The sequence below is a fragment of the Myotis yumanensis genome, unplaced genomic scaffold, assembly GCF_028538775.1.
Source record: "Myotis yumanensis isolate MYYU_CA2020_CCGP unplaced genomic scaffold, mMyoYum1.0.hap1 SCAF_1, whole genome shotgun sequence".
Classification (NCBI taxonomy): Eukaryota; Metazoa; Chordata; class Mammalia; order Chiroptera; family Vespertilionidae; genus Myotis; species Myotis yumanensis.
Window position 1 is genome coordinate 229,612,027 of NW_027223752.1, and position 25,313 is coordinate 229,637,339.

The 25,313-nt window shown below is 41.5% G+C and overlaps 1 protein-coding gene across 2 annotated transcripts in view; it reads right to left on the minus strand.

Annotated features, from left to right (window-relative positions):
- The window catches only part of SLIT2 (slit guidance ligand 2), a 355,443-nt gene extending 339,570 nt beyond the window's left edge, over window positions 1–15,873 (minus strand). For both annotated transcript variants that reach the window (XM_070398759.1, XM_070398751.1), the window contains exons 1-3: window positions 13,842–15,873; window positions 10,275–10,346; window positions 9,053–9,124 (exon numbers count right to left, since the gene is read on the minus strand). In XM_070398759.1, the coding sequence (XP_070254860.1) occupies window positions 9,053–9,124; window positions 10,275–10,346; window positions 13,842–14,020 (323 nt within the window). In that variant the 5' untranslated portion in view covers window positions 14,021–15,873. The remainder of the gene's footprint in view (window positions 1–9,052; window positions 9,125–10,274; window positions 10,347–13,841) is intronic.
- Between the last annotated feature and the right edge of the window lie 9,440 nt (window positions 15,874–25,313).

The following is a 25,313-nucleotide window of genomic DNA, read 5'->3' on the forward strand; positions in this document are numbered from 1 at the left end:
AGGAATTCAATGTTTATATATATATATATATATATATATATATATATATATATATATATTTATATGGTATTGATTTCAGAGGGGAAGGGAGAGGGAGAGATATAGGAACATCAATTATGAGAGAGAATCATTGATCAACTGTCTCCTGCATGCCCCCTACTGGGGATCAAGCCTGCAACCCGGGCATGTGCCCTGACTAGGAATAGAACCCTGACCTTCTAGTTCATAGGTCCATGCTCAACCACTGAGCTACACTGGCCAGGCAGGAATTCAATGTTTTTAAAAATTCAGATATATAATGCAGTGATAGCTGCTATTAGATTTTTTGTTCATGGGCCTATATCAGTATAATTTCAGATATTGTGAGAAAGTAGATATTTCAGATGGGGTGCAGTGTCTTCTTAATTTTTATTTTCACATTTCTAGTGGTTCTCAATAGCTAACACATCACATGAGCTTACTATGTGATGGTCACAGTTCTGAAAGGTTTACATGAATGATCTCACTCATTCTTCAGGACAGCCCCATGAGTAGGTGCTCTTATTACTGCTGCTCTGAGGGAGGCACACAGCGCACAGATAGCAGACTTGGAACTTGAATTCAGGTGAGGCAAGTCCAGAACCTATCACTCCTCTCAAAGAGACACAGTCTAAGCATTCCTAAATAACGATTCAAAATAATAGGATGCTAAAAATTTCCTTCTCACCAATCTTTCCTTGGGAAAAACATAGCTTATATAGCCCACTTCTTAAATAACAATGAATGAACCGCCTGAAAATAAACCACCAAGTTTTATTTTAAAAATAAACTGGCTCTATGGTCAGCTTACTTTCTTAAATATCTGTTTAAAATAGCTAAAGTTGGACAAAATGGAAAATACATTTATTTTCTCTGAATTCAAGTCCTTTATCATCATTCCATAAAATTTATTATGAATGATCTTAATAATTCTAAACCAGCCATGCTTACAAGACAAGGTAGTATCATACAAAATAGAACAGATAAGTGAAGTTGTAATAGGAACAGAAAAGCAATATGACCATGCTTTCTCCTTTCAAAGAGTATTAATACACTTCTGGTTCCTGTTCTTCTCTTCTTTCTTCCATCAATACTAAGAATAAGTGGAAACAGAAACATTAAAATAAAAAGTGACACTCTTCCATAATCATCAATCAAGAAAAAAAATTACAATCAGAATTTCTTGTGCCATGACCAGAAATTAAATCCTTAAACTGAAGAGGATACTTTAAAAATCCAAAATTACTTTAAAGACTATTAAGGTGCATAGCAATTTCTAAGTAGAGCTGGAGTAAAAGTAACCTCTCTTCTTTTAATGCCACAGAATACTTCCTAGCAGCTTGAAGATGCTAGTGTCATAATAATAACTGTAATGCAAATGAGTTAAAGAAGTTAAAACCCAATAGTCCCCGAATGAACAGGAAAACAGCACGCAGCGAATTAAGGGTATCTCAGAGGAGGATTTCTAGGAGCCGGCATACATTAGCTCCATGAGCAGACCAGGTGGGCCAGTTACCTATTGTTCCGAGCAAGGATACTCAATTGTATCCAAGGAGAGGTGACACAGATTTAGTGACATCCAGCTCTTGTGTCAGCACCGGCCGGATGGAATCTGCCCACAAGATCTCAGGGCTGATTGAGAATCCTCTGGATGGGAATTCATGGCTTCAGAAAGGTGGACAATGAGTCTCAGAGACACTTTTTCGTAAAACAAAAATGGGAGGGGTCCCAATAACTGTTTTCTCTGTGCTGTGGGGTGTTTCTGACTGTGCCCTTCAGTGGGGTGAATGATCTGTCTGTAATGCCCCAAACAGCTGTCCTCTGAAATGCTGATTCTTCACAACCTCAATTTGAAGGGAAGCCTGAGCATTATTGACAAGCATTGTTTCACATTGTCTGTCTGCTGCTCCTGCGATTTGCCCGCTGATAGAGGTTACAGTCTCTTATTGTTTCAATGAGCACCTCGATTCAATCAGGATTCACCACCTTCACCCCAATTCAAAATGTGAAGTGAAAACAGTTTTACCAAAGCCAGTGAAAAATGCATGCCTCATATTTACCTGTAATTGTAAACATAAGGTGTTTTAGCAGCGTGCCTGGTCTGTAACATGTGTTTGATAAATGCTGCCTTAGAGAGCCTATCATTTACAGTCTCCCATTTCACATATATAAATGCCTTCTCAGTTAAATTTTCACTGGTCTTTTCAAAATGTATTATCTTCACATTTTTTAAAGCAAAGGTTTTTAACATTTAGCTACCGTTAGATGAATAATATACAATGTATATCTCAACAATTGTATTGATAATTTCATCTTTTATATTTCACTATAGGCCCGGTGCATGGTGGGGTCCCTCGACCTGGGCTGCAGGGATCAGTGGACATCCACAATGCCGCAGCCCAGCCTTACCCACCAGCTCGTCCGGCTCCAGCCTGCTGTCCATGTCGATCCCACACGGCACGAAGTAGTGTGTGAAGCGGCAGGCGGCCAGGAGGAGCTCGAGCCTGGGCACTGCACCAGGCCGCTCAGGCTCATCCCGGCCCCGCTGCGCCTGCCGCTGCTGCTCAGGCTTGCAGGGGGACTGTCTGAGGGAGAGGCTGGTGCTGCCGCAGCTGAGCTCGCCAGCCATCAGCCTGGCATCTGACCCCCGTCTATCAGCTAAGCTGTGCTCCAGCTGTGGGAGCTCACTGACCACTAGGAGGCAGCTCCTGTGTTCAGCATCTGGGCAGCTCCTGTGTTGAGCATATGCCCCCTGGTGATCAGTGCACCTCATAGCTACCAGCTGGTCATCTGGTCATCTGGTTGCTTAGGCTTTTATATATATAGATGGTAGAGAGATCAAAACTTATTAGTAAAAATGTTGCTTCCTCTTCACACCCTTTAGTTCTTGGTATTTCTCTGCATATTCAGAGAGATTATGAAATAGTCTAAAATGAAACTTGAAGGGGTTTTTGTACTTTCTTCACATCTCTTCTAATCATATGCCATATGATAAGAGTCAGAATGAAAACAATAGTAAATATGAATGTTCAAAAGTCAAATTCATTATATATACATTTATTAGATTCATAATATAAAATAATTCTTAAACTGAGCTTTGGAAAAAATAGGAAATTTTGAAATATATAAAGAAACACATAATCCTTTAAAAAATCCACATAATTCTTTAAGTACTGAGCATGTTGTAAAACTATGTATTATCTTACTTAAATCATGTTCCACACCGTTATGAGATATAATAATCATCTCTGTCCTAAAGGTGAGGAAACTAAAGTTTTCAAAGATAAAACAATTTGATCAAGATCTCACAGTGGAATTGAAACCAAGGGTTTCCGATGTCACTACTATCTATTCTTTCTGATTTTAAAAGGAGAGAAAAGAGTCTGTATCAGCTTAAAAAGCATAGTCAACAGTACAACCAATGGGGATTTGACACATTCCATAGGATACCAGGCAACTACGTATAGAAAGGCCAGATGCCTCAGCAGAACCTAGAGCAGTAGCTCATGGCTGGGGAACACCCACCTGAGCAGAGTGGATAGTGGATGAACCCAGAAAGTTGGACAATCAGATACTTTTTTTTCAAATATTATCTTAAAACAACGTTCCAGTGTATTAATACCAAACCAGCCCTGTTGTTCCCACACTCTCATTCTCACAGCATTTTCACCAATATTCCTTCCCGACCAGCAGTAAAAAAAATTGCTTTGGGCCGGGGGGGGGGGGGGGGGGGGGGGTGGAGAGCCATGTGAAATCTATGTAGGCAAGCCTCTCACTCCATGTAAAATTGGAATATTCAGTCTAGAAGGCATACTTCAAGCAGAAAGGTATCCAACAGGAATGAAAGACAATTCAATGTAAAATATTTGACCTTCACTGCTTCCACACATACATTGTAACAGTGCAAAGTAAACGACTCGTTTCGGGGGACGTATAAAAGACACAGCATGCAGCAAACACTGTCACAAAGGATGAGCCCAAAACAGATGTGGGAAAAATACACAGCCCGCTGCTTCAGCATTTATAACACGGCCCCCAAAGAGCAAACAGGCCTTCTCACCACCGCTCAACTTCAAGGCCCATAAAAACGGTGCATGAGAAAGGCTGTCGGGTGGATTCAGTGGTAGGCTACACTTCTAACACTGCACGGGCAGAAAAGCCTTATGAGACCCTTGTCCGTAAATGTCATGTAAGATAGTTCAATACCACTTACATACAGGTGCGAGTGGACATTTCACCGATATCACAGAGGAAGCAATAGAGTCCATCCTTGAACATTTTTATATGATGCAGTGTACAGACTCTGCCCCAGTTACTAAGGTTTGATATGCTCTTCAAAGAGCCTTTCCCAAGAAAATCACTGCACTGGTTTTAAACTCGGGTGTAAAGTTGCCAGAGAACAATTCTTCTGAGATGAGCTTGCGTTCTCTTCCAAGGAGATTAGCATGTGAGTCTGCCCCCACATTAAGAAAAGGAATGTGTTCTGTGCTGCCCACAAACTGCAGGGTTAGTCAGAAGAGGGACTCCCTACCCCTCCCTGGTGAACAAGGGATAAGGGGTGCTCTCCTTCAGACCTGCTCCTCAGCCTTTTCTCTACCTGAACTCATGTGTAACGACCTGTGACAAAACCTCAGCCTCAGCCTCACACTGGCTGCCACAGGCTTACATATAAATGGTGTGTGCACGCAGAAAAACTAATGCAGCGCCACCTTAAAAAATAATAATCGATGTGCCTTTTACATACCCTTTCAGGACAGTGTAGTGTTGAGGCATATTTAGGCTCTGCTGAACTGGGATTTAGACATTTGTGAATTAAGATGAGTACATTCATATCATCTTGGTAGAAACTTTAAAATAGTAAGGGGACAGGTTTATTTTCCAGGATTCTTTAGATGTCTTTACTATCATATTTTCAGGACTCATGACCAAGTTAGTAGGAAAATTGCAATTCGCACCCAAAGAGTCTAAAACTTAGAGAGTTTAAAGCAATCCTGGTCTGAAAAGCACACGTTTACACGGGACTGGTAAGAAAAGAAGAGCAGTCCTAGCCCTTGCCTTTTTCATTTCTGCAGTTTCCTTATTGTGAGGGTATAAACTGAGGGTCAAGTTAATGAAAAGCCTAATGTCCCAGGCTTTCTATGGTATGTGATTGGTTGTCATTAACATAATCTAGGCCTATAAGTATTTTATTTTGCATCCACGCATTTCATTGCAAGTAGGATAAAATGTCCTAATATCCTTTTGACAACCTTAAAAGTTCTCAAAGACCTTTCCACGCTCTTGCATTAGTGTTATTAAGAAACTTGCAAAAGCAGATGAATTTCACTAATGAAACACGGAAGTGGCCATGGTCTCCTTAAAAGGCCTAAACTAGAACTTTAATGACTATAGCATAATCCCATAAATTGTAAGTGAACAACAAAACTTTAGCCCAGCACACAGAAGCCCTGGGTCCCAAAGTGATTGTTTTGACCCTAAAACATTATGTACCAGCCAAGAAATACCTTGAATCGACAGTTCTAAATGGAGACTTTATTGCAGACATATACAGGTATCTTCTGTGAAGTACTAAAAAAAAAGTATATTTCCTAAAAGTTTCAGTTGTTTACTGTAGCTTATTTGTAGTTTGTTTTCCTTAATTAATTTCCATTGCACTTAATTAGTAACTAGTCGTGCAAGTGCATTGGATTTCATTTGAACATTTTGATGAAGCAATAAGACCTGCTAATAGAATCTACCTGGGGCACCTTCTCCCAGCTTCATTTTCATCCCAGATGTGCAGGTACTCCTGGCAGCACAGAGCACCCATGAAAAGGTGCTGCCGCCCTCATCAGCTCTGGGAGTACAGTAAGAAACTGTCTATACCGAAGTAATGTGTGCTCATGCTCTATAAGCCTGATTAAAATTTATTTCTTTTAAAATGATTCGTAAGCATGAATTCTGATGATGATCATACCATCTGATGTTGTTTTCTACACAATAGAAAGAAGTGTGAAGAGAGAGGGAGCGGAGGGTAGATTTTAATATCTATCTACTTGAGGTTTTCACTAATAGTCTTACATGTCATTGATTCTTTTAGGTGGGAATAAATCCCTCTCTTCTAACTATAATGCTTTGACTTACAAATAATGACTTGCTCATTCTATGATAAAATTTAATTCAACTTAACAACATGACCCTGTTTTGTATAGATTAAAAGTTGGATTTCTAAAAAGGCACAGATGTTATTTTCTGTTTTCAGGTTTGTCTTCTCTCTCTAGATATAAAACTCTATAAACATGAAATAAAATGGGAAAAAAAGCTTATAGTTTTAAAATACTCACAATCATCATTTGGAATTGCTTTGATTTTACCATTTTAAAATGAAAAAATAACTTAAAACCATAACTTACACACAAATAAAATTAATTTTATTTATTTATTTTTCTTCTCACAAAGAATGAAAATTAAGTTACTATAAATATTGTATGAATGGCATTTACAACATAAATCTACAATCATACACCTTTTTATAATCTGGACTTCCCATTAAAAATTCACATCTAAATTGCTAAAAAAAACATGTAAGCTCATACAACATATAATTAGTTAAAAGTTAACTCATTGATTATTTCCTTTCTCTTACACTTGGAGCTTTAAAAAAAAAAGGCAATTTCTGTGATGTTAAGGATACCACCAACTAAAATAAAGATATATATCAAGGCCATAGAAATGTTATTAAAGAACTCCCTGGATAGCTTCTTTTATTTTTACTTTTTAATATAATATACTAAAAAAATTTAAAATAATTTATTGCACAAAAACTGGAATGCATGCATTCTTAAGCAAAACTGCCTTTGCATTTAATTTATTTTTAAAAATAAATATTTGAAAAGTGTATCCACAATGTTCCTAAGAAATGGTTTTGAATTCCTGAGTCCCAAGGAGATGAATTGGCTGTCAGATAACAATGTGCTTCCATCAGATGGACTTGGCAGTTGTAAACAAAAGGAATTTTCTCAGCTTTTCCTCACAAATATGAAATATTTGCTCTCGGCCAACAGCTGGGTGATTTAAAGAAGTCCTGCATATATATTAGTTTTCATTCAAAATTACAAATCCTCCTCCCACTCTGCAACATCTGATCACATCTTAGTAGAACAGAAAATTGTTCCGCGATGAAGTGACATTCCCAGGGGAAGTCAAAGTCAAAAACTAGTACCTACTTACAACTCTAATCAAATTTCAGATCATACGGCATCTGGTTAATAATTTTTAAGAAAAGTTAATTTACTCAAGATGAAAGATGAAATGATACCCTGGAGTGGCTTAAAAAATAATGAGAAAGTTTGATATGCTGTAATGTTTCTAAAAGTTTGATATGTTATAATATTTCTGAAAACCTTTACTATACAACCTAAATGGAAACTGCATGAAAAGCCACTAAATTTCTCACAATAATTTGAAAGTTGTTTAAGAATCAAACATATAGGTTTCCATGTGGTGACTACTTAAGTTATTCATGAAAAAACTGTTAATATTTAAATGATCATTGAAAATTATGTATTCAACTTACTAAACATTAAAATTATATCGATACTTCTTTTTAAATGAATGCATTAAAATACCTTTTCAAGATACTTACTAGGTATTAGCTATTCATAAAAGCTTATGAAGGAAATCAAAGAATAAATATTTTCAGAGTATTTTTATATATGAAGAATAGGTAATGAACTTACGGACTTCGTTTATAAATTTAATGAAATGTTTGCCTTATTTTTATTCCTCTCTTCCTAACAACCTCAAAGTAGTGATTTTAAATGTACTTTTAATTCCAGAATAATATTCCCTATATTGTAAGATTTACCATGGATAAAATTTTATAGTAAAATAAATTAGGCATCTCTGTGTTTAATATACTTGAGGTGATAAACATGTATCCTATATATTTACACATATCTTAGAAGTTAACAAGCATTTTTCTATTTAGAGAGAGTTATACAGAATTAACTTTTGCCCTTACGTCCAGTGAATGTGAATGTACAATGCCTAAAACTAACTTGATATTTCATTGTTTTAAATAAGCGCTTTATTTTTACCTAAAGTGCTTATTAAAGCAGGCATGGAAACATTAAAATAATCCTTGCTACTTCTAAAAGAGTTGTATTTGCCCTTAAAATGCAAATCTACTAAACTTGAATTATCAAGACATATGAGAAATGGAATTCATACATCAAATTACAAAGTGTGTAATTTATCCTAATTATTACAGACAGATGTTTTGTCTTTTATAGATACACACTGTAAATATAATATAGTAATGGCACTCAGGTAATATATACCAATCCTTAAAATTTTGTGTCTGAAAAAAAAAGTATTTTAAAGTCTGAATTCCATTTCCCTTTTTGGAAAAAAAAAAAGAATCATGTTAAAATAACCACCCTTGGAAGACATAATTCTTACTTCCATATCTGTTCATCTTTAAATGATTTTTCCAGCAGAAAAACTTAGAAAGTTACTATAAAATAATGAAATACAATTGTGAATAGAAGTAATTAACAATATTCACTGTAAGTGTTAAATATCAGAAAGCAAATCTTTATCATTAAGAATTTAAAATAATTCTTCAACTATCACTGTTGACACACAAAGAAACAGCATGGAAATGAAAATACTATTAGCAAAACTTTTCTTTTCCATAATGCACCATAAATGCAAATAAAATGACCACCTTTCTTCCTACATAAGCAAATAAAACAAACTAGATGAACAATAAGAAAACCATGTACATCTCAAAGTACCAAAGCAGTGCTTATCAAGGGAGTAAATGTTTCAGGAAAGTAAGTCTGTATTTTTAGCTTTATTTCAAGTTAGTCCTATTTATGCAAAAAGGGGGTCTTTTTTTTTTAAGTGAGTCTGAAAGCCACTTATTCAACCTCTTGTTTCTATAAACTTTCAAAGACTAAGACATGAAATTAAAGGCAGGGACTTTGAAATTCAAGTATTTTTAAAAACACAGTTATGTCGTCATAAGTTTGGAATTGAAAATACTTACAGTCTCTCCAGTTCTTTAAGATCCTGGAATGCTCCTCTTTCAATGGTGCTGATCTTATTCTCCATGAGCTGACTGAAATGCAAAATATAGCAGGAGTCTTAATAGTAGCCCTCACCGTCAGAATAAGTTTCAATTCAGCAACTAAAATGTGCAACTTCTTTCTCTTTCTCTTCATGAAGTTAAATTTTGCTCTGCTTTGAGATTTAATATCAAATTCAATGATGATATCTTTGAGAGAAGTCAGGGAGGAGAAATAGCATCCACACCCCAAAACTTTCAGTAAAAAATCCTAACAGTGACATGAAATTCACTGGCCAAAACTCTGCACCTTAAAGCATAGTATTTTCTGGAAAACAACCTATGGCACTGCAGCTCTGATGGATGTTTTTTCAGTAAACTGACTTTCAACTGAGGTCTTAACTAAGAGAATAAATATATAATAATTCATCATACACATAGTTCAGTTAACTTATGGATATGCATCAGAAATTGGATGCATTCATAATGTTCAAGTGTGTCTTTTAAAAGAATACTGAACACACAATGATCCAAGTATATGTTCACTGTGATGGAAATATTTACATTATATTGAACCTCAAATGATGTTTCACTCAGAACTAATTTAACTCACTAATGAAAGAAGTAATTCAATTACAAGAATTTTATAAAAGCTACAGATATAAAATATAAGAATTAAAAATATGACCAGTGTACTTTCATAAAAAAACATGTCCCATCATACACTCTGTAGAAAGCTGGATTGTTTGATTTTAATTTTAGAAATTATATGCGTGTTGTTTGATAGAAAAGGCTAGACATTTCTATATTAGTAGTAAAAATGCAGGCCCACTTAAATTATTTCTAGTAAATCTGAAATCCTAAAAGTGCATCAATTGTCTCACATTACTTATTCATATTGTGCAAGTAATTATTCTACATTTTTATATGTCTAAGGCACTTAGAGTATGGCATTGCAAACACTTGAGGCCATTTCCACAGCACTGTTTCTATGGCCTGCATCCAACCTTAAAATAAAAGCCTACATTTTAATAAAAGTTATAGTACAGTGATAAACTAAAAAAGAAAGAAAACCAAGACCTTGTAAATGTTTATGTTTTTGTTATTGGGACAGTTTTTAATATCGAGACCAGTAACAATTCAAAATATGCAAGCTTAAAAAAAGAGAAGGAAAATTATTCAAAACGCAGAAGAACGTACTTACAGAACTCTTAGATGTCTAAGGCCGGCAAAATCCATTTTGGTAATCCGTGTGATGTTATTTCCATTCAAATCCCTGAGAGAAAACAAAACAGAAAATGAAAGTCCCACTTTATTTCTATCAATAGCTAGCTAAAAATTAAAAACAAAAACTAAATAAAAACTTGAAGTTAAAGATCAGTTCCAATGACTAAAGCAGTTTACAAAGTAAGAGAGATAAAGGGGTAACCTTTGTAGGAGTTTTTTAAAATGATCATCAACAAGTTGACAGAGTCCCTACTTGCTGGCATGAGACATGAAAATGGATTATCTTGTCACAAGAAGTGCTCTTTTTTTGCATGTATAGGAGTGCTTTCAATTTTCGTTTATTAGTTTTATATTTTTTAATCATTTTTTTTATTTTTCAAGTATAGTTGACATTCAGTGTTATAGTAGTTTCAGGTGTATGCTCCAGTGATTAGACATTGTTTAACTTACTATGTGATCATTCTGGTAAATCTCACACCCATCTGACACCATACACAGTTATTAGAATATCATTGATTCTGCTATGCTTTACAGCCTCATATAATCAAGTTGTACTTCTTAATCCCTTCACCTCTTGTCATCCATTCCCCAAACCCCTCTCAACCAGCCACCATCAAAATGTTCTCTGTATCTATTAGCCTGTTTCTGTTCTGCTTGCTCATTTATTTTGTTTTTAGATTCAACTGTGGATAGATATGTATCTATTGCCATTTTATTATTCATATTTTTAATCTTTTTTTTCTTCTTAAAGAAGACCTTTTAACATTTCATGTAATAGTAGTTTGGTGGTAATAAACTCCTTTAACTTTTTCTTGTCTGGGAATCTATTTATAAGTTCTTCTATTCTAAATGATAGCTTCCCTAACCTGGTGAAGGAAATAGACATACAAATCCAGGAAGTGCAGACAGCCCCAAACAAGATGAACCCAAAGAGGCCCACACCAAGGCACATCATAATTAAAATGCAAAAGGTTAAAGACAAACAGAAAATGTTAAAAGCAGCAAGAGAAAAACAGTTTTCTACCAGGGTGGGCCCATAAGACTGTCAGCTGATTTCTCAATAGAAACTTTGCAGGACATAAGGGAGTGGCAAGAAATATTCAAAGTGATAAAAAGCAAGGACCTACAATCAAGATTACTCAACTTTTATTTGTATAAGGATATGTGTATTAACTTCACAGGAATTCTGCTATTATTGTTAGGCACATCCCCCAAAAAGTTCCCTTCAAAAAGTTAAAGGAACAATATTTTAATACTACTCTCGGAGAAATTTTAAATATCCCAAATTCTCTCCTGAGGTGGCAGGGTGGCTGAACTTCCTAAGGCAAAGAAGAAAGTGCCATCAAAAGACCAGCACTTCAAAGACTTGCATTTATAGGCATTTACCTTCCAACAATTCTATGTTTGTATGAAAACTAAACTCTTCTTTTGCAGCTTAGGGAGCCCCTTCCCCCCTGTGGCTGTAAAGTGAAAACTACTAGCTGGGACAATACTGCAAATAGTATTCAGGCCCTGACGTTTTTTTTGCTCAGATTTCAGCACCAAGTTTCCTTCAAGAGTCACACAACCCCTTCTCTGGCATCTTAGGTCAAGATCTAAACTTGCCCTGGTTCCAATCATGTCAAGTAAAACCAGGCTTCGCTGTGGTTTGAACATTCTCCTTCACGGAAGTAAGCTTTCTCTTACTTTGACTTTATAAGATTGTGTTTGAAATCTATATTTAATGAGTCAATGATAGAATTGTATACGCCATCACTGAGTAAACTATTTTCTGAAAACTCTATACTAGTAGATTCCTCATAGGGATTTTTTTTCCCCAAAGACCTAAAACTCACTTGCTATTTTGTCCCTTTTTGTTAAGTTAAGACATATTAGTACTTAAACTTAAAACTGTTCTGAATAGTATGACATGCCAAGTGCTGAAACAGAATTCTGCATTGCTTTCTCCCCAACCCACTCACCACATCAGCTGAGCAAAGTACCATCAAGTTGTCCCTACAGTTGCTGAGGTCTTCACTGGCTAGTTGACATAATACAATGCCCTACTCCCAACCCTGGACAAATGTGGTGGTTCACATTTTAATAAGACACCCTTAGTAAGGCGCCAACTTACCCAGCGCTGAGGGAAGGAGTGAGGCTGGGATGGGGGAGCCATTTGCAAAGAATCAAGGCTTCAACTCTGGCCTTTAAACTGTGGGCCAGGCAAGTGGATTAGATAAGTTCAATTTGGTTTACGTGCTGAGTGAGGGCCCTGCTAGCGGAGACGTGCAGATTGGAGCAAGTCCTCTCTGCAGCGTGCAACCCTCATATCCTGGGGCATAGAGGCCTGGAAGCTAAGTCGGGAGCGCTGGCCCTGACTGTCCTTGTCCCGCACCCACCCTGACCACCGGGCCCACGCGAAATGGCGAGTGGAGTGTGCCCAGGGCGCTTGGGCAGCGCCCAGCACTGCCCACTGTGATCACAAAGAGAACGGCCTCCATGCTCCACTTCCCTGAACTCAAGGGGTGCCCCACCAGCAGCGCGTGGGCCGGCCATCAACACCGGCGCTGAGATTACTTCTTCATTAGAGACTCACAGAGACAAGGAGGCGGGGATGTCTTCGGGCAGTGGAGCGCGAAGAGGGGAAGGCAGGGGAGCTGCTGCCAGACGGAGGGACACAGGAACTGCCAGAAAGGTGGACGGGAGCACTAGGGCCCTGCCGAAAGGGCTGGAGGGGGCAGCCAAGGGCTGCAAAGTCGCTGAACAGTGAGACCTGAACTGGGCTGGGGCTGGTTAGAGAGGCAGCCCTAACTTCGCCTAAGGTTGGGAAGTGGACCCCTTCTGCATTCGCCTCTGGGACAGGTCCCTAGGGCCCGCCACAGCCTGCTTTTCCCAAGAGAAGTGAGGAGGCGGGGGGGGGCGGGAAACAGGACGGGGAGTCGCGCGTGGCCACAGCTTCCCGGGGCATCCTTCCCTCCGTGACTCTTGGGTGGATCCAGACGCCTCAGGATCCCTTCTCCCCTCCCTGCGGACCCAGGAGGGCTACACAAAGCCAAGGAGTGGAGGTTTCTTCTTTTGAGTCCCCCCGCCAGTCAGTCCCTGCGCCACCCCGCGGCGACCAGAGTGGGGACTCGGCCTGGAAACTGCCCCGCGAGTCTTGGCAACGCAAGGTGACTCCGTTGACTGAGTCTGGGGAGCAAAGTCCCGTCTTCCTTGCCCCGAGCACCCGCGATTACTTGTCCTCCATCCATCTCCTTGCCGCCCCAGGCCAGAGAACTGGACCGCACAGGTCTACGTGCGTCAGGACAAGAGCGGGAAGAAGGGACCCAGTGCAGCTGCCAACAGTCCCTCCCCTCCTTGGGCAGCGCCCTCCTGTCCTTCGCCCTCCCAAAGCCTCCAACCTCAGGGTGCGCTTGCAGAAGAGCTAGTGGGGGGCTGCGCCAGGCACAGGGACCGGTGCCGCTAAGTCCTTCCAGTCTCCATGCTTGAGACACACGACCCTGATGGGGCGGCGGGGGGGGGGGGGGGGGGGGGAGGCGGGGGGCGGAGAAGAGCCCATACTCACAGCCTCTCTGTGTTGCGGGGGATGTTCCTGGGCACGCTACGCAGCGCCAGTCCGTGACAGTCCACCGTGCTGCCCGAGCAGGAGCACTGCGCCGGACACGCCTGAGACGCCACCTCGTTCAGGATCGCCAGCACCAAGCCCAGAGCCAGGGACAGCGTCTGCCAGCCGCCGCCGCGCATCTTCCCCCGCCGCCTCCTCGCTCGCCAGTGCCGGTGGTTCCTCTACCGCACGCTGCTGGGCGCCAAACGCGCTGGGGCTGGGGCCCAGGGTCTGGTTCAGGGCTAGCAACCCAGAGTGTCCGAGTCGATGTGCACGAAATAAGGCGGACGTAACAGTTCTAATATTCAAGGTAGAAGAGCTTGACACAGGTACCCGCCTCCCACCTCCCCTCCACCCTACTCCAGCGGGGCGGGCGCTCCTTGCAGAACTTTAGGTCCTGAAGATGAATCGGTCTGGCTAAGGCTGTTCGAAGACCCCGGAGAAGCCGGGAGGAGATCACGAGTCGCAAAGTCCAACTTGGTGGGAAAGAACTGGGCTCTCAATAGCCGCGAAGATGCAAGAGCCCGTGGTGCGGGGAATGGGCCTGCTCGGGTTCCACCACCTCCTCTGCGAATCCGATTCCGGCGGGGAGGCTCTGAGGCAGAAGAGGGAGGCTCAATAGGAACACTGTCCTTGATGAACGTGGGCTCTCTGGAGCTAGAAGGCGCAGGAGCCCCGTGGGCCAGGAACCGTGCGTGCAGGGCCACTGGGCATGGCGCGCTGGGGCGCACAGGCAGGCGCACAGCCAGGGGGCGCGGGGAGCTGCTCCCGGAGACCAGCGCGGCTCCCTCGCAGGGCTTCCCCTGACCCGCGGCTCCTCGGCGGCAGGGGCTCGTCCTCGCTGTCTCCCGACAGCCAACGTTCAGGGCGGTTTGCAAAAACACATGCACTTCTCGGAAGGTTGCCTCCGCAATCCCGCCTCCCGCCGGGCGTCCTAGGCGATGCTTGGCACTTGGGCCTGCCCGGAGGTCAAACAGAAAAGACAAAAGGGCACTGGGGCCGCAGCAGCCGGCGGTAATATCCACTAGTCACGACCCTGGCAGAGGAAATCCAAGAGGCCAAGTTGAGGACGAGAGCTCCTAGGAGGACTGCTGGCAGGCCAGCCTGAAGGAGTGGAAAGGCCAAGGTGGAGGTGTCCGCGTCCTGGGTCCTGCGGGGGTGCCCGGGGGGGGGGGAGGTGGCGTGGTGGCAGTTGGCCGGTGGGCGCCCAGGGGGCAGCGGAATGGCAGTCCCGCGTGCGCGCCGGTGCCGGCCCCTCTGGTCTCCCGGAGACCGCGCAGCTCCGCGGCAGACACCTGATGGCAAAGGTGGAAGAAACCAGAGCGGGCTCCCGGGCGGGCGCAGCCCCCCCTCCGCCCCTCGACGGCCGCCCACAAGTGGGTCCTCCTTCTCCGAGTGAGGAACTTTTCCCAGGCTCAGCAGCCCGTCCGCCGCGGCCACGCGGGGAGTCCTCCTGCCGCCGTCGCGACGCCCGGCTCCCGGCGCTGCACCTGACGCGGCGGCCGCAGTCCCGTCCGGAGCAGCCCGTCTCCTCCCAGCCCCTTCTCTCCCGGCTGCTTCGGCTCGCCCTTCTCCGGGCTGGGAAGCGGGGCAAGGGCCTGCGGCGACCCGGAGCGAGGTCTGGTGGCTCCGCGGACTCCGGAGCTCCTGGCAAGTGTCTAAACAATAGGATGGACGCGGCAGCCCGGGCTCCTGCGGCTGCGGGAAGGTGGCTGGCGGCGGTGCCTGGGGTTGTTCGCTTGGGCTGCCTGGCGCCGAGCACCACCTCCGGAGCGGCTGCCGGGTCCCGGACTGGACGCTCCCCTTCCTCTCAGCGCTCCCGCCGCGCCCCGAAAACTCCGCAGCTCCAGCCGGCGCCCCGGAGCCACGATGCTCCCATCACTCGCTGCTGCTTTTTTTTTTTTTTTAATCACCTTCTGTGGCAGCCTCTGCGGCCGCCGCCACCACCACCACCTCCTCCACCACCAGCCTGTGGGGCTGGTGCGCTCGCCAAATAAATAACCCCAAGTCCGAAGTTAAACCGGCGCCACCAGCCTTATATACCCAGCCAGCCCCCACCCTCGGCCCCGCCCCCGCCGCCGGCCCCGCCCACTGGCTGCGCACGGGGAGCCCGCACCTCGCCGCCCGCCCGCCCGGAGAGGTAGGGCCACAGCCCAGCGCCCGGCGAGGAGGCGGCTGCCGCGCGTTCCCATGCACCACGACTAGCGCCCTCGCTCCCACGCGCAGCAAAGTTTTCCGGGGAGGAACCGGGCTCCCGGGCCCCCGCCCCCAGTTCCCAGGTCCCCAGGGGTGACCCGGCCTCGGAGATGGTGGCTCCCAGTGGGGGACTGGGGAGAGGGCGTCTTGGAACGCGGCTGTAAACAGCGCTGCCAGTCGGTGCTTCTGCTGCAGCCTTTGCCACGCGCTCCTAAGGGGGCTGCTCGGTGTTTGCAGCGCAGCAAGACAGAGAGAGGATGATTTTTTTAAAAAATGTTTTAAATCCTACCGAAATAGATCTGCCTGCGCTCACAGACACGCACACGTGTATTTTGGGGAGCTTAAAAGTTCAGAGTTTTTGCAAGTGGGAAAACGGTGGTTTTCCACCTTCTATCCAGCCTTCCCATGTCTGGAACACCCCCTTCCGTTTAACCCTTTCCTTATCATCACACGCTTGACAATACCATGCTCAGTTGGTGTCTTGAATATATAATATGCTCACAAAACTCTAAGGGCTTGAGTATGTGTGTGATTTTAATGAGGAGGGAAAAAATAAATTCCTAGCAAGCACCTTGTACCGGAAGGAAGTTACGGATATTTTCCCCCACTATGTCTTGGAAGAGAATTTCCTGGTTTCTTTTTGTCTTTCTAATGTGATGTGTGTCTGGCAACTGCTGCCATGCTCCAGCTCCGCCCTCACCGCCCCACCCCCCCCGCCCCCAACTAAACCAATGTCGCTATTGGTTTGTTGACATATAAATCCGTCAATAACTTTGCATGAATTTAAATGCCTCACCTAACCCTCCCTTGCCCATTTCCATCAGGGCTGTCAGGGGAATTTGTGCAAACCCCCAACCTAATGCCAATTTCACAGTGTGATAATTATTTGTATAATTATCTGTCACCCATTTGAAAGAAATAGGATCTGTCCAATTCCCCTTTTTATGTCCAACATTTAACAATAGGCTGGACACACAGTAGGAACTCTGAAACTGACTGATTTCTTTAACACAATAATATACTCAATCTGAAGTTTCTCCATTATCCCCATTAACATTTTTCCTACTTAAGTTTTTCAAAATGTCTTCTCCCCTCGGTCCCCCTCTACCCCACTCCAGGCCCTTCCTCAGGCCTTCACTGCACTATATAGTCTGTGTCTATGTAAAATGTCTTTTCATAATAGCTACCTCTACCTATGTCATTTTGCCTGCCCTCGAAAACTTTTAAGGGCATTTTGAGGACATTTCCAAAGACAAGGTACTCTTAGGATACTCATTTTTAATGCCATAGATTTACATTGCTTGATTCTTTTAAAGAATCCCAGACATTTATTAACTCTCATTTGTCCTTCTAGATTTTAGCTTAAAGTTCTTAAGAAGGTGGAAGCTATATTCACATTTTCTTTAAAGGAACATAAGATAAAGAACAAGTACCTATCATTGATGAAGAATTTTCCCATCCCTCTCTACCCGCTTCTATTCCCAGTGAATTTTCTTTAGCCTGTACCAGTGAATCATATGGTTGAAATATGTTTACTACCACACTAAATTCATTAATTTCACAATGTTTATACCTTCTTAGCAACAGGATGATTTATGTTCAATTTTATCCACCACATAGAATCATTTCTGTATATTTTATTTGCAAAAAAAATATATCCTGTATTCCAATATCCTACATAATAAAAGTCTAATAAGCAAATCAACCACACTGTGGAAAGACCAGTCACTATGACGTGCACTCACCACCAGGGGGCAGATGCTCAATGCAGAGCTGCCCCCTGGTGGTCAGTGCGCTCCCGCAGGGGGAGCGCCGCTCAGCCAGAAGCCCAGAGCAGGGCTCATGGCTGGTGAGTGCAGCCGTGGTGGCAGGAGCCTCTGCTGCCTCCACAGCAGCACTAAGGAAGTCTGACTGTAGAGCTTAGCCTGCTCCCCGTATCAGACATCCCAAGAGGGCTCCCAGATTGCAAGAGGGCGCAGGCCGGGCTGAGTCCCCACCCCCCCACTAGTGCACAAATATCGTGCACCGGGCCTCTAGTTCACAAATAATGCTATGTGATCGTTACACAAGGCAAGTCATAGACATAAGTTCAAGTTTGATTCTTTCTATGGCTCACTTTCCATTCTGTGTAGAATGGAGAAAAGAGCTGAAAGTAGCATTCAGAGCAAGAGGCCTACAGAAACATATAGTTTAACTTGATGCAAATTTAAATAAGAAGGTATGTCCAATGGATTTTATTAAGAAAAAAAAGAGGAAGATTGCAACTAATCCATGAGAGACATGGCACATTAATTTCTGTGTTATCAACTTTTCAGATAATAAAGGGAAATTCATACATGAGTGACCAGATTTCTCATTTTTACAAATAGTTTATATTGTTTCTTCAGTATTATTGCAATGTGTTTTCAGAGGCCTTACCTTGCTTCACTACCATTAAGTTCTAGGTCTTCATTCTATGTTGCTCCCAAATGAGTTCTGAGTTTCTCTTTGACTCTGCTCCCCCCTCCTGAAGGAAGCCCTTTGTGGTGCCTCTTGTCACCACATGAGGTCTCCATAAATCCTGACCTGGATTAACCAGAAGTGGAATCCACTAGAGTCAACATTCACATCTCCTATTACGTTGAGAGAAAAAAAAATGTTACTAAAGTAATTTAGAAAACAATTTAGACACTTAAAAACCTATACAGTTTTTTTAAAAATACAGAGCAACACATTTTCTCTATTTGCCTTTTCTTTGGAAAAAAGAGTTTGTGAAATTGGGATATAAGGGGGAAAGGAAAAGAGAAGAGAATTACTAAAAAAGGTAAGTATGAGTTAAAACAAAGGTAAATAACAGTATTAATATCAAATTCATGAAACTTACAGAATAATTCTGTTGATTTAACTGCTTTCATGCTATGATCTTGCAAAAGATGTTCATGTTAATTATAATTTTTTTCATAATATCTCTGTATTGAAAATACAGATATGGAACCCTCAGAGCATTAAAGACTAAAGTTGAACCAAAATTTGTTTCACTCTTAAGTGCCAAGCCATTGGATAGGGTTAAGACCACAGTGTAGTTCTAGATGGTTGCTATTTTATTTGAGTTCAGGTGAGAGTGTTGGTCTTTGGCCAGGTCTGATTCAATGCAGAGCTGAAATCAGAATCTGAGTTCTCTGATCTCAAATCCCAATTGGTTCTCCTACAATCAACAACCCTATTATAGAACCTCTGGAACTCACAGGGGTCAAGATATCTGTAGTTGGTCAGAAATGGCTCCTTGGGCAGAAGATATATTGCTATGACTGTATATGGTCATCTATAGGGAGCAGTGGAGAGAGAATATCCACAGCACCAGCGCCCCAAAGATATTGAAACCCAACCAGCTTCTGCAACTGGCTTAAATGTTGAGATGATTCTCGAGGGCAGTGGTTCTCACACTGTGGGCCCTGGACCTGCAGCCTCAGAAATACCAGGAATAGTTAGAAATGCAAATTTTCAGGCCCCACCTCAGACCCACATAATCAGAAAGTCAGGGGGTGGAGACCAGAAATCTGAGTTCTAACAAGTCCTCCAAGCGGTTTTAATACTCACTGAAGTCTGAGAGCCACGGCTCTCTGGGAGCTTCTCTGAGGTTGTACCTGAGCCTGTACTGAGAATCAAGCCGGGAATGTACCATAGATGGCACCTGCTGAACTGGCTGGCTTCAGTTCACTTCCATTAAACAATGGCACTCTTCGGATAACCTCTAGGGGGCACCAAAATATTTTCATGTACAGCCCCACAGAAGCAACCAGAGCTTAGGCTCCTATTCCAAAGCCATGACCTTGAGAGGTGGAAAGAGCCTCCATCTCAGCAAGCTGCACCAAATATTATTTCTCAGCCAGTTAAAACATTTATTATACTTGTTTTCCCCCAGTTTAATATTTCCTATAAATGGGAATAATGACACTTTTCATGATTATTGCGAAGATGAAGATGCTATCTCTCCAGTTTACATGATGCGTATGGTAAATATGAGTGTTTTCCCAGAGCTGGTCTAGTTTCTGGTTTGATTTAAAAGTGATATACTCAAGACCTATTTTGTAAAGTGAAATTCCACACTATAGCAACTCCCCTAATAGCTTTCCTGACAAAAATTCCAACTTCATCTTTATCAACGAAATCTGATTATCCATATAGTACCATAGATCTGTTAATATGTAATATATCAATAGGTACCCTGCTGTGTAAAATTGTTCATAAGCCATATTTTAAATGTTTAAAAGATGCTCAATGTGCTCCATTTGCAACTGTAATATTTCTGCTATGTAGTGGGAATTTATTTGTGAGATGATGAGAGGCAAAGGATGTTAGAATAGCAAAAAACGTTTTTATGAATTAACCTTTAATGGTAACAAGATGTGAATAAAATTAAACTTGTTAAATAAGAAAAGATGATATCTCTCAAATTAACAGCAGTGTCTGGCAGAGAGCTAGGTGCTCATTAAATAAAGGGCAATATTGTTATTTTTATCATTACTGCTACTAACAAATGAACATTTTAAAATTACCTATATGCAATGTGAGTCTAGATTAGATATTTCCATTAACTGCTACTATGACAAGTAGCTTCTTTTTTCTTTTTTTATATATGCTTTTATTGATTTCAGAGAGGAAGGGAGAGGGGGGAGAGATAGAAACATGAATGATGAGAGAGAATTATTGATCGGCTGCCTCCTGCACACCCCCTACTGGGATCGAGCCTGCAACTCGGGTATGTGCCCTTGACTGGAATTGAACCTGGGACCCTTCAGTCCACAGACCAATGCTCCATCCACTGAGCCAAACCAGCTAGGGCACAAGTAGCTTTTTGTAGGAAGGCCTGGTGAACCCTGGGAAGGGTGGGGCTGAGGCTATACTTGAAGAATAGAAGATCAAGCTCTTCCCAGGCCTACAGGATTCCACGAACAAAAGAGTGGACATGGATAAGATTGGCTTCATAATAATGATGTCCCACATTACTCTTTGGAAGGGTTGAAGTTGGGTTTCCATTGCCAAACAATAACTCGTTGGGTTTAGTGAAACTAACATGAAAAGTGTGGCCCTAGCCAGTTTGGCTCAGTGGATAGAGCATTGGCCTGCGGACCAAAGGGTTCCATGTTGATTCCTGTCAAGGTTATGTAACTCAGTTGCAGGCTCCTCCCCGGTCTGGACCTTGGTCAAGGTGCAGGCAGGAGGCAACCAATCGATGTCTTTCTTTCACATTAATATTTCTCTCTGTCTTTCCCTCTCTCTTCCACTGTCTCTAAAAATTAATGGAAAAATATCCTCGGGTGAGGATTAAAAAAAGAAAAGAAAAGTGTGAAACCTTGCCCTGCTATGAACCAGGAAGTCATGGTTGATTCCTGGTCAGGGCACATGCCCAGGTTGCAGGCTTTATCCCCAGTAGGGAGCGTGTAGGAGGCAGCTGATCAATGATTCTCATTTGTGTTTCTCTCTCTCTCTCTCCCTCTCCCTTCCTCTCTGAAATCAATAAAAAGGTATATGTTTTTTAAAAGTGTGAAATCTGACTGTATTGCTAAGTGGAATTCTTGGGAAGCTATGAAGATCTATCACTTAGATTTTTCTGGCCTCAGTTTTTTTCATGTCTGCAATTTTGGGATAGACCAGTTGAACCATAAATCCTCCCCAGTTCTCAGTAATAATATAACTATAGTTAATAAATAATGTCTGTGTTCCAAACACTGGACAATCACTTTTTAAAAAAATATATATTTTATTGGTTTTTTTACAGAGAGGAAGGGAGAGGGATAGAGAGTTCGAAACATCGATCAGCTGCCTCCTGCACACTCCCTACTCGGGATGTGCCTACAACCAAGGTACACGCCCTTGACCGGAATCGAACCTGGGACCCTTGAGTCCGCAGGCCGACGCTCTATCCATTGAGCCAAACCGGTTAGGGCTGGACAATCACTTTTAATTCTCACAACAATCCTCTGAGTTAGAGGTTATTTTTATCCCCCACTTACAGTTAAGAAAACTGGGGCTCGCAGGAATTTCATTCAGTCGGTCATGTTCATACAGCTAGTATGTGGCAAATAGGAATCAGTGCTCGGGTCTGACACCAAATCCCATTTTATAAACATCATAATAAACTATCTCAAGTTCTGTGATTCGAGGGCGCTGTGCAGGACTTGTTCTATATCTAATTAAAAGTATATTATGGAGGTGAAGGTGGAGTCAAGTGACATTTGAACATTAAATATGTTAAGATTCTTGGGCAAGAACAACAACCAAAAAATGCAAAAGAAATAGTTAATACTCAATGATGCAAGTTAAAAAACTCATTAACATTTAAAGGCCCAAGGGAAAGTACACAGTGAAAATGTTAATGGTTTTATGAGGTTAAAATAAATTTGCAAGAATTTAAGGATGGAGGCAAAGGAAATGCAGTTATAAATAGTTTTAAATTGCCTAATCTTTGACTTACTAAATCTAATAATGTGCCTTCTGACTTTGCACAGAAGAAAAAGATGTTTCTGTGTTATTTCAGAGGGAAGGGACAGGAGCCCCTCAAACCTTCTGCAACATCCTTCTGCTAATTTCAGAAAGGTTGACCTTTCTCCTTCAGGGTAATCATATCATACTAAAAGTACAAAGAAATTTGCTGTAGTCTAGCATAAACTCAAAATAAATATTTGTAAATCCCAAAGCTAAATAGTATATATCTTAGATGTAAATCAAATCTGAAAAACCGAGGCAGTTCAAAACCACTATTGGAAAAATATGTAGTTAAAAGTAAATGCCTACCTAATGGCCAAAAAGCCATTTTCTCATTCAAAGAGTCACATTAGTGGCTTAGCCCAAGAGGTGGCAAACATTCTCTGAAAAGGACCAGATAAGTGTTTTAGGCTTTGCAGGCCTATAGTCAAAATCAAGAATATTCTGTATACACGTAATATAATAAATAAAGAAAACACATTTCCACAAATGTTTTCCTGTTGTAATTAAAAACATAACAATTCATTACAATTTACTGCAGAATTACAGATCTAGTAATGAAAATTGTGGAATTCTTTTTGAGGGGGTACCATTTTATTTAATTGGCCCCAAGTGTTTCCTATCATCAAATCATTTGCTAAGTTTAATATGTAAGAACCATTTTTCGCTCACTGGTAATACACAAACACATGGCAATGCCAATTTGGCTTTAGTCCAAAGTGGTGGTTATTCATGCATGAGGTCACAGTTTCCTACAGGGTTGTGCTAAAATTCGAAAGGATGTTGTAAAGAGCTCTGACCTCCAAAGTGGCATGCCTGTGACAAACAGTGAATGTCTTCCTCAGAATTATCTACCACCCTATTTCTTTTTAAACTTTTTTATTATTATTACTGATGAGAGAGAGAGAGAGAGAGAGAGAGAACATCAATCATTTGCCTCTTGTACATGTCCTGACTGGGTATTGAGCTCAGAACCTGGGTATGTGCTCTGACTGGGAAGCGAACCTATGACCCTAGGGTGCATGGGATGATGCTCCAACCAACTGAGTCACACTGACCAGGGCTACCACTCTGTTTCTTTAACTCAAAAATGCAACTGTGAAAGAGCATATAGAGAAAATTCAATTTCACTTCAACTTAATATAAAATAAGTTAGTACAAGGTAATATCCATATTTTGCATGTGCTTTCTGTAGAACCATGCATAAAATGAAGATGATAATAACATTTATTATTTCCTGTATGCAGGTATTATTCCAAGTGTTTTGTTTATTTCCTCATTTAACCCTCCTTGAAAACTGTATCATCTTACAGACAATGAAGTTGAGGGACAAAAAGTTGAGTAACTTGCCTACATTAATTTAGGGATGAGGGAAATAAAGCCAAGAAAGGTTGAAAAACATGTCCAAGGTCACTCAGCTAGGAAAGGCTAGAGCCAAGATCATAATCCAACCATCCAGGGTCCAAAGAACTAGACCTTTCAGTAGTTCATGAAGGAAGTTTATCATAATGAAATTAAAACTATGTATATGAACTTATATAAATTTTAAAATAATGTATTAATGTTCCCATTTGCATTGTGATTATTATTTTTAGTTGAGGATGATGAATGCAAAATACAAAATTAAAACATTTCATAGAGAATTACTGGAGTGAATATAATCTGACTTGATTCAACCCTTTCATCTCCCGTCCATATTAATAGGATTACCTCATTTCTTTTCTATGACTAAGATACACTCTCCTTAGTTACTTTAGACAAAAAGGAATATTTTCCCACCAAAACACTGTATAAATTCCACAATAAGTCCATGTACATTGGGGGTAAAAACATTACATAAAGAAGAATCTGTAAGTATAAACAAAGAATAACTTTTGAACAAATATAATATCTAAAAACCTAGAAATATTACTTTAGGTCTTGCTAACTAGTGGTATCTTCTTTTGTAAGAAATAGCAACTCATAAAGCTGTGTTCTTACTAGTGAGCATAACACAGTGAAAAATATTCCCATGTATGATTTCCTAAGCAATATGATGAAAAATAAAATGTGAATTCTAATGTCATTCAAAAAAAGTATATCAAAGTGAAGTAAGTTCCAAAAACTTCTTCGTTCATTCCAAATTGCTTTATTTTGTGTTTAAAGTAGGTACAATAACTGTAAATCCATTCAGGATCATGGTCATAATTCTTTTTTTTGCGTGTGTATGTGTGCATGTACACATATGTGCATGTGTTTCATTTATATGTTCCTCTTCCTTGGTGCTTTTGTGGGGATCTTATTAATTTTAATTTGTCTTCTATAACCTATCATATGTGGAAAATAAGGGACTGTGTAATATCCAACCTCAAAGGAGTTGTATAGATTAAATAAGTTATTATATAAAGCACTTGGAGACTTCCAGTTCTGGAACAAGACGGTATAGGCTCACATAGCCCCACGCCTCCCCTCTGAGGACAACTTAATGCCCTGGAAAATAATTTCACAGCCAATGATAAAAGGACTCAGAGAGCTGGAAAGAAGAATGTGGACCAGCAATGGAGCTCAGGACCTGAGGAATGACAACACTGCAGTTTCCTAGGTTTTCTTTCTATTTCACATAGTGGCGGGAAAGGGAAAGCTTAAGAGAGACCTCCTGGAGAGCCCCAAGACCTGTTCATACCTAGGGCACCAGCTGGCTGAGATCCAGCTGAAGGGCATCTTTTAAGTCCCCATGGACCAACCTAACCACAGTTGCATAAATCATTGAGACACTTACTATTCAGGCAAAGT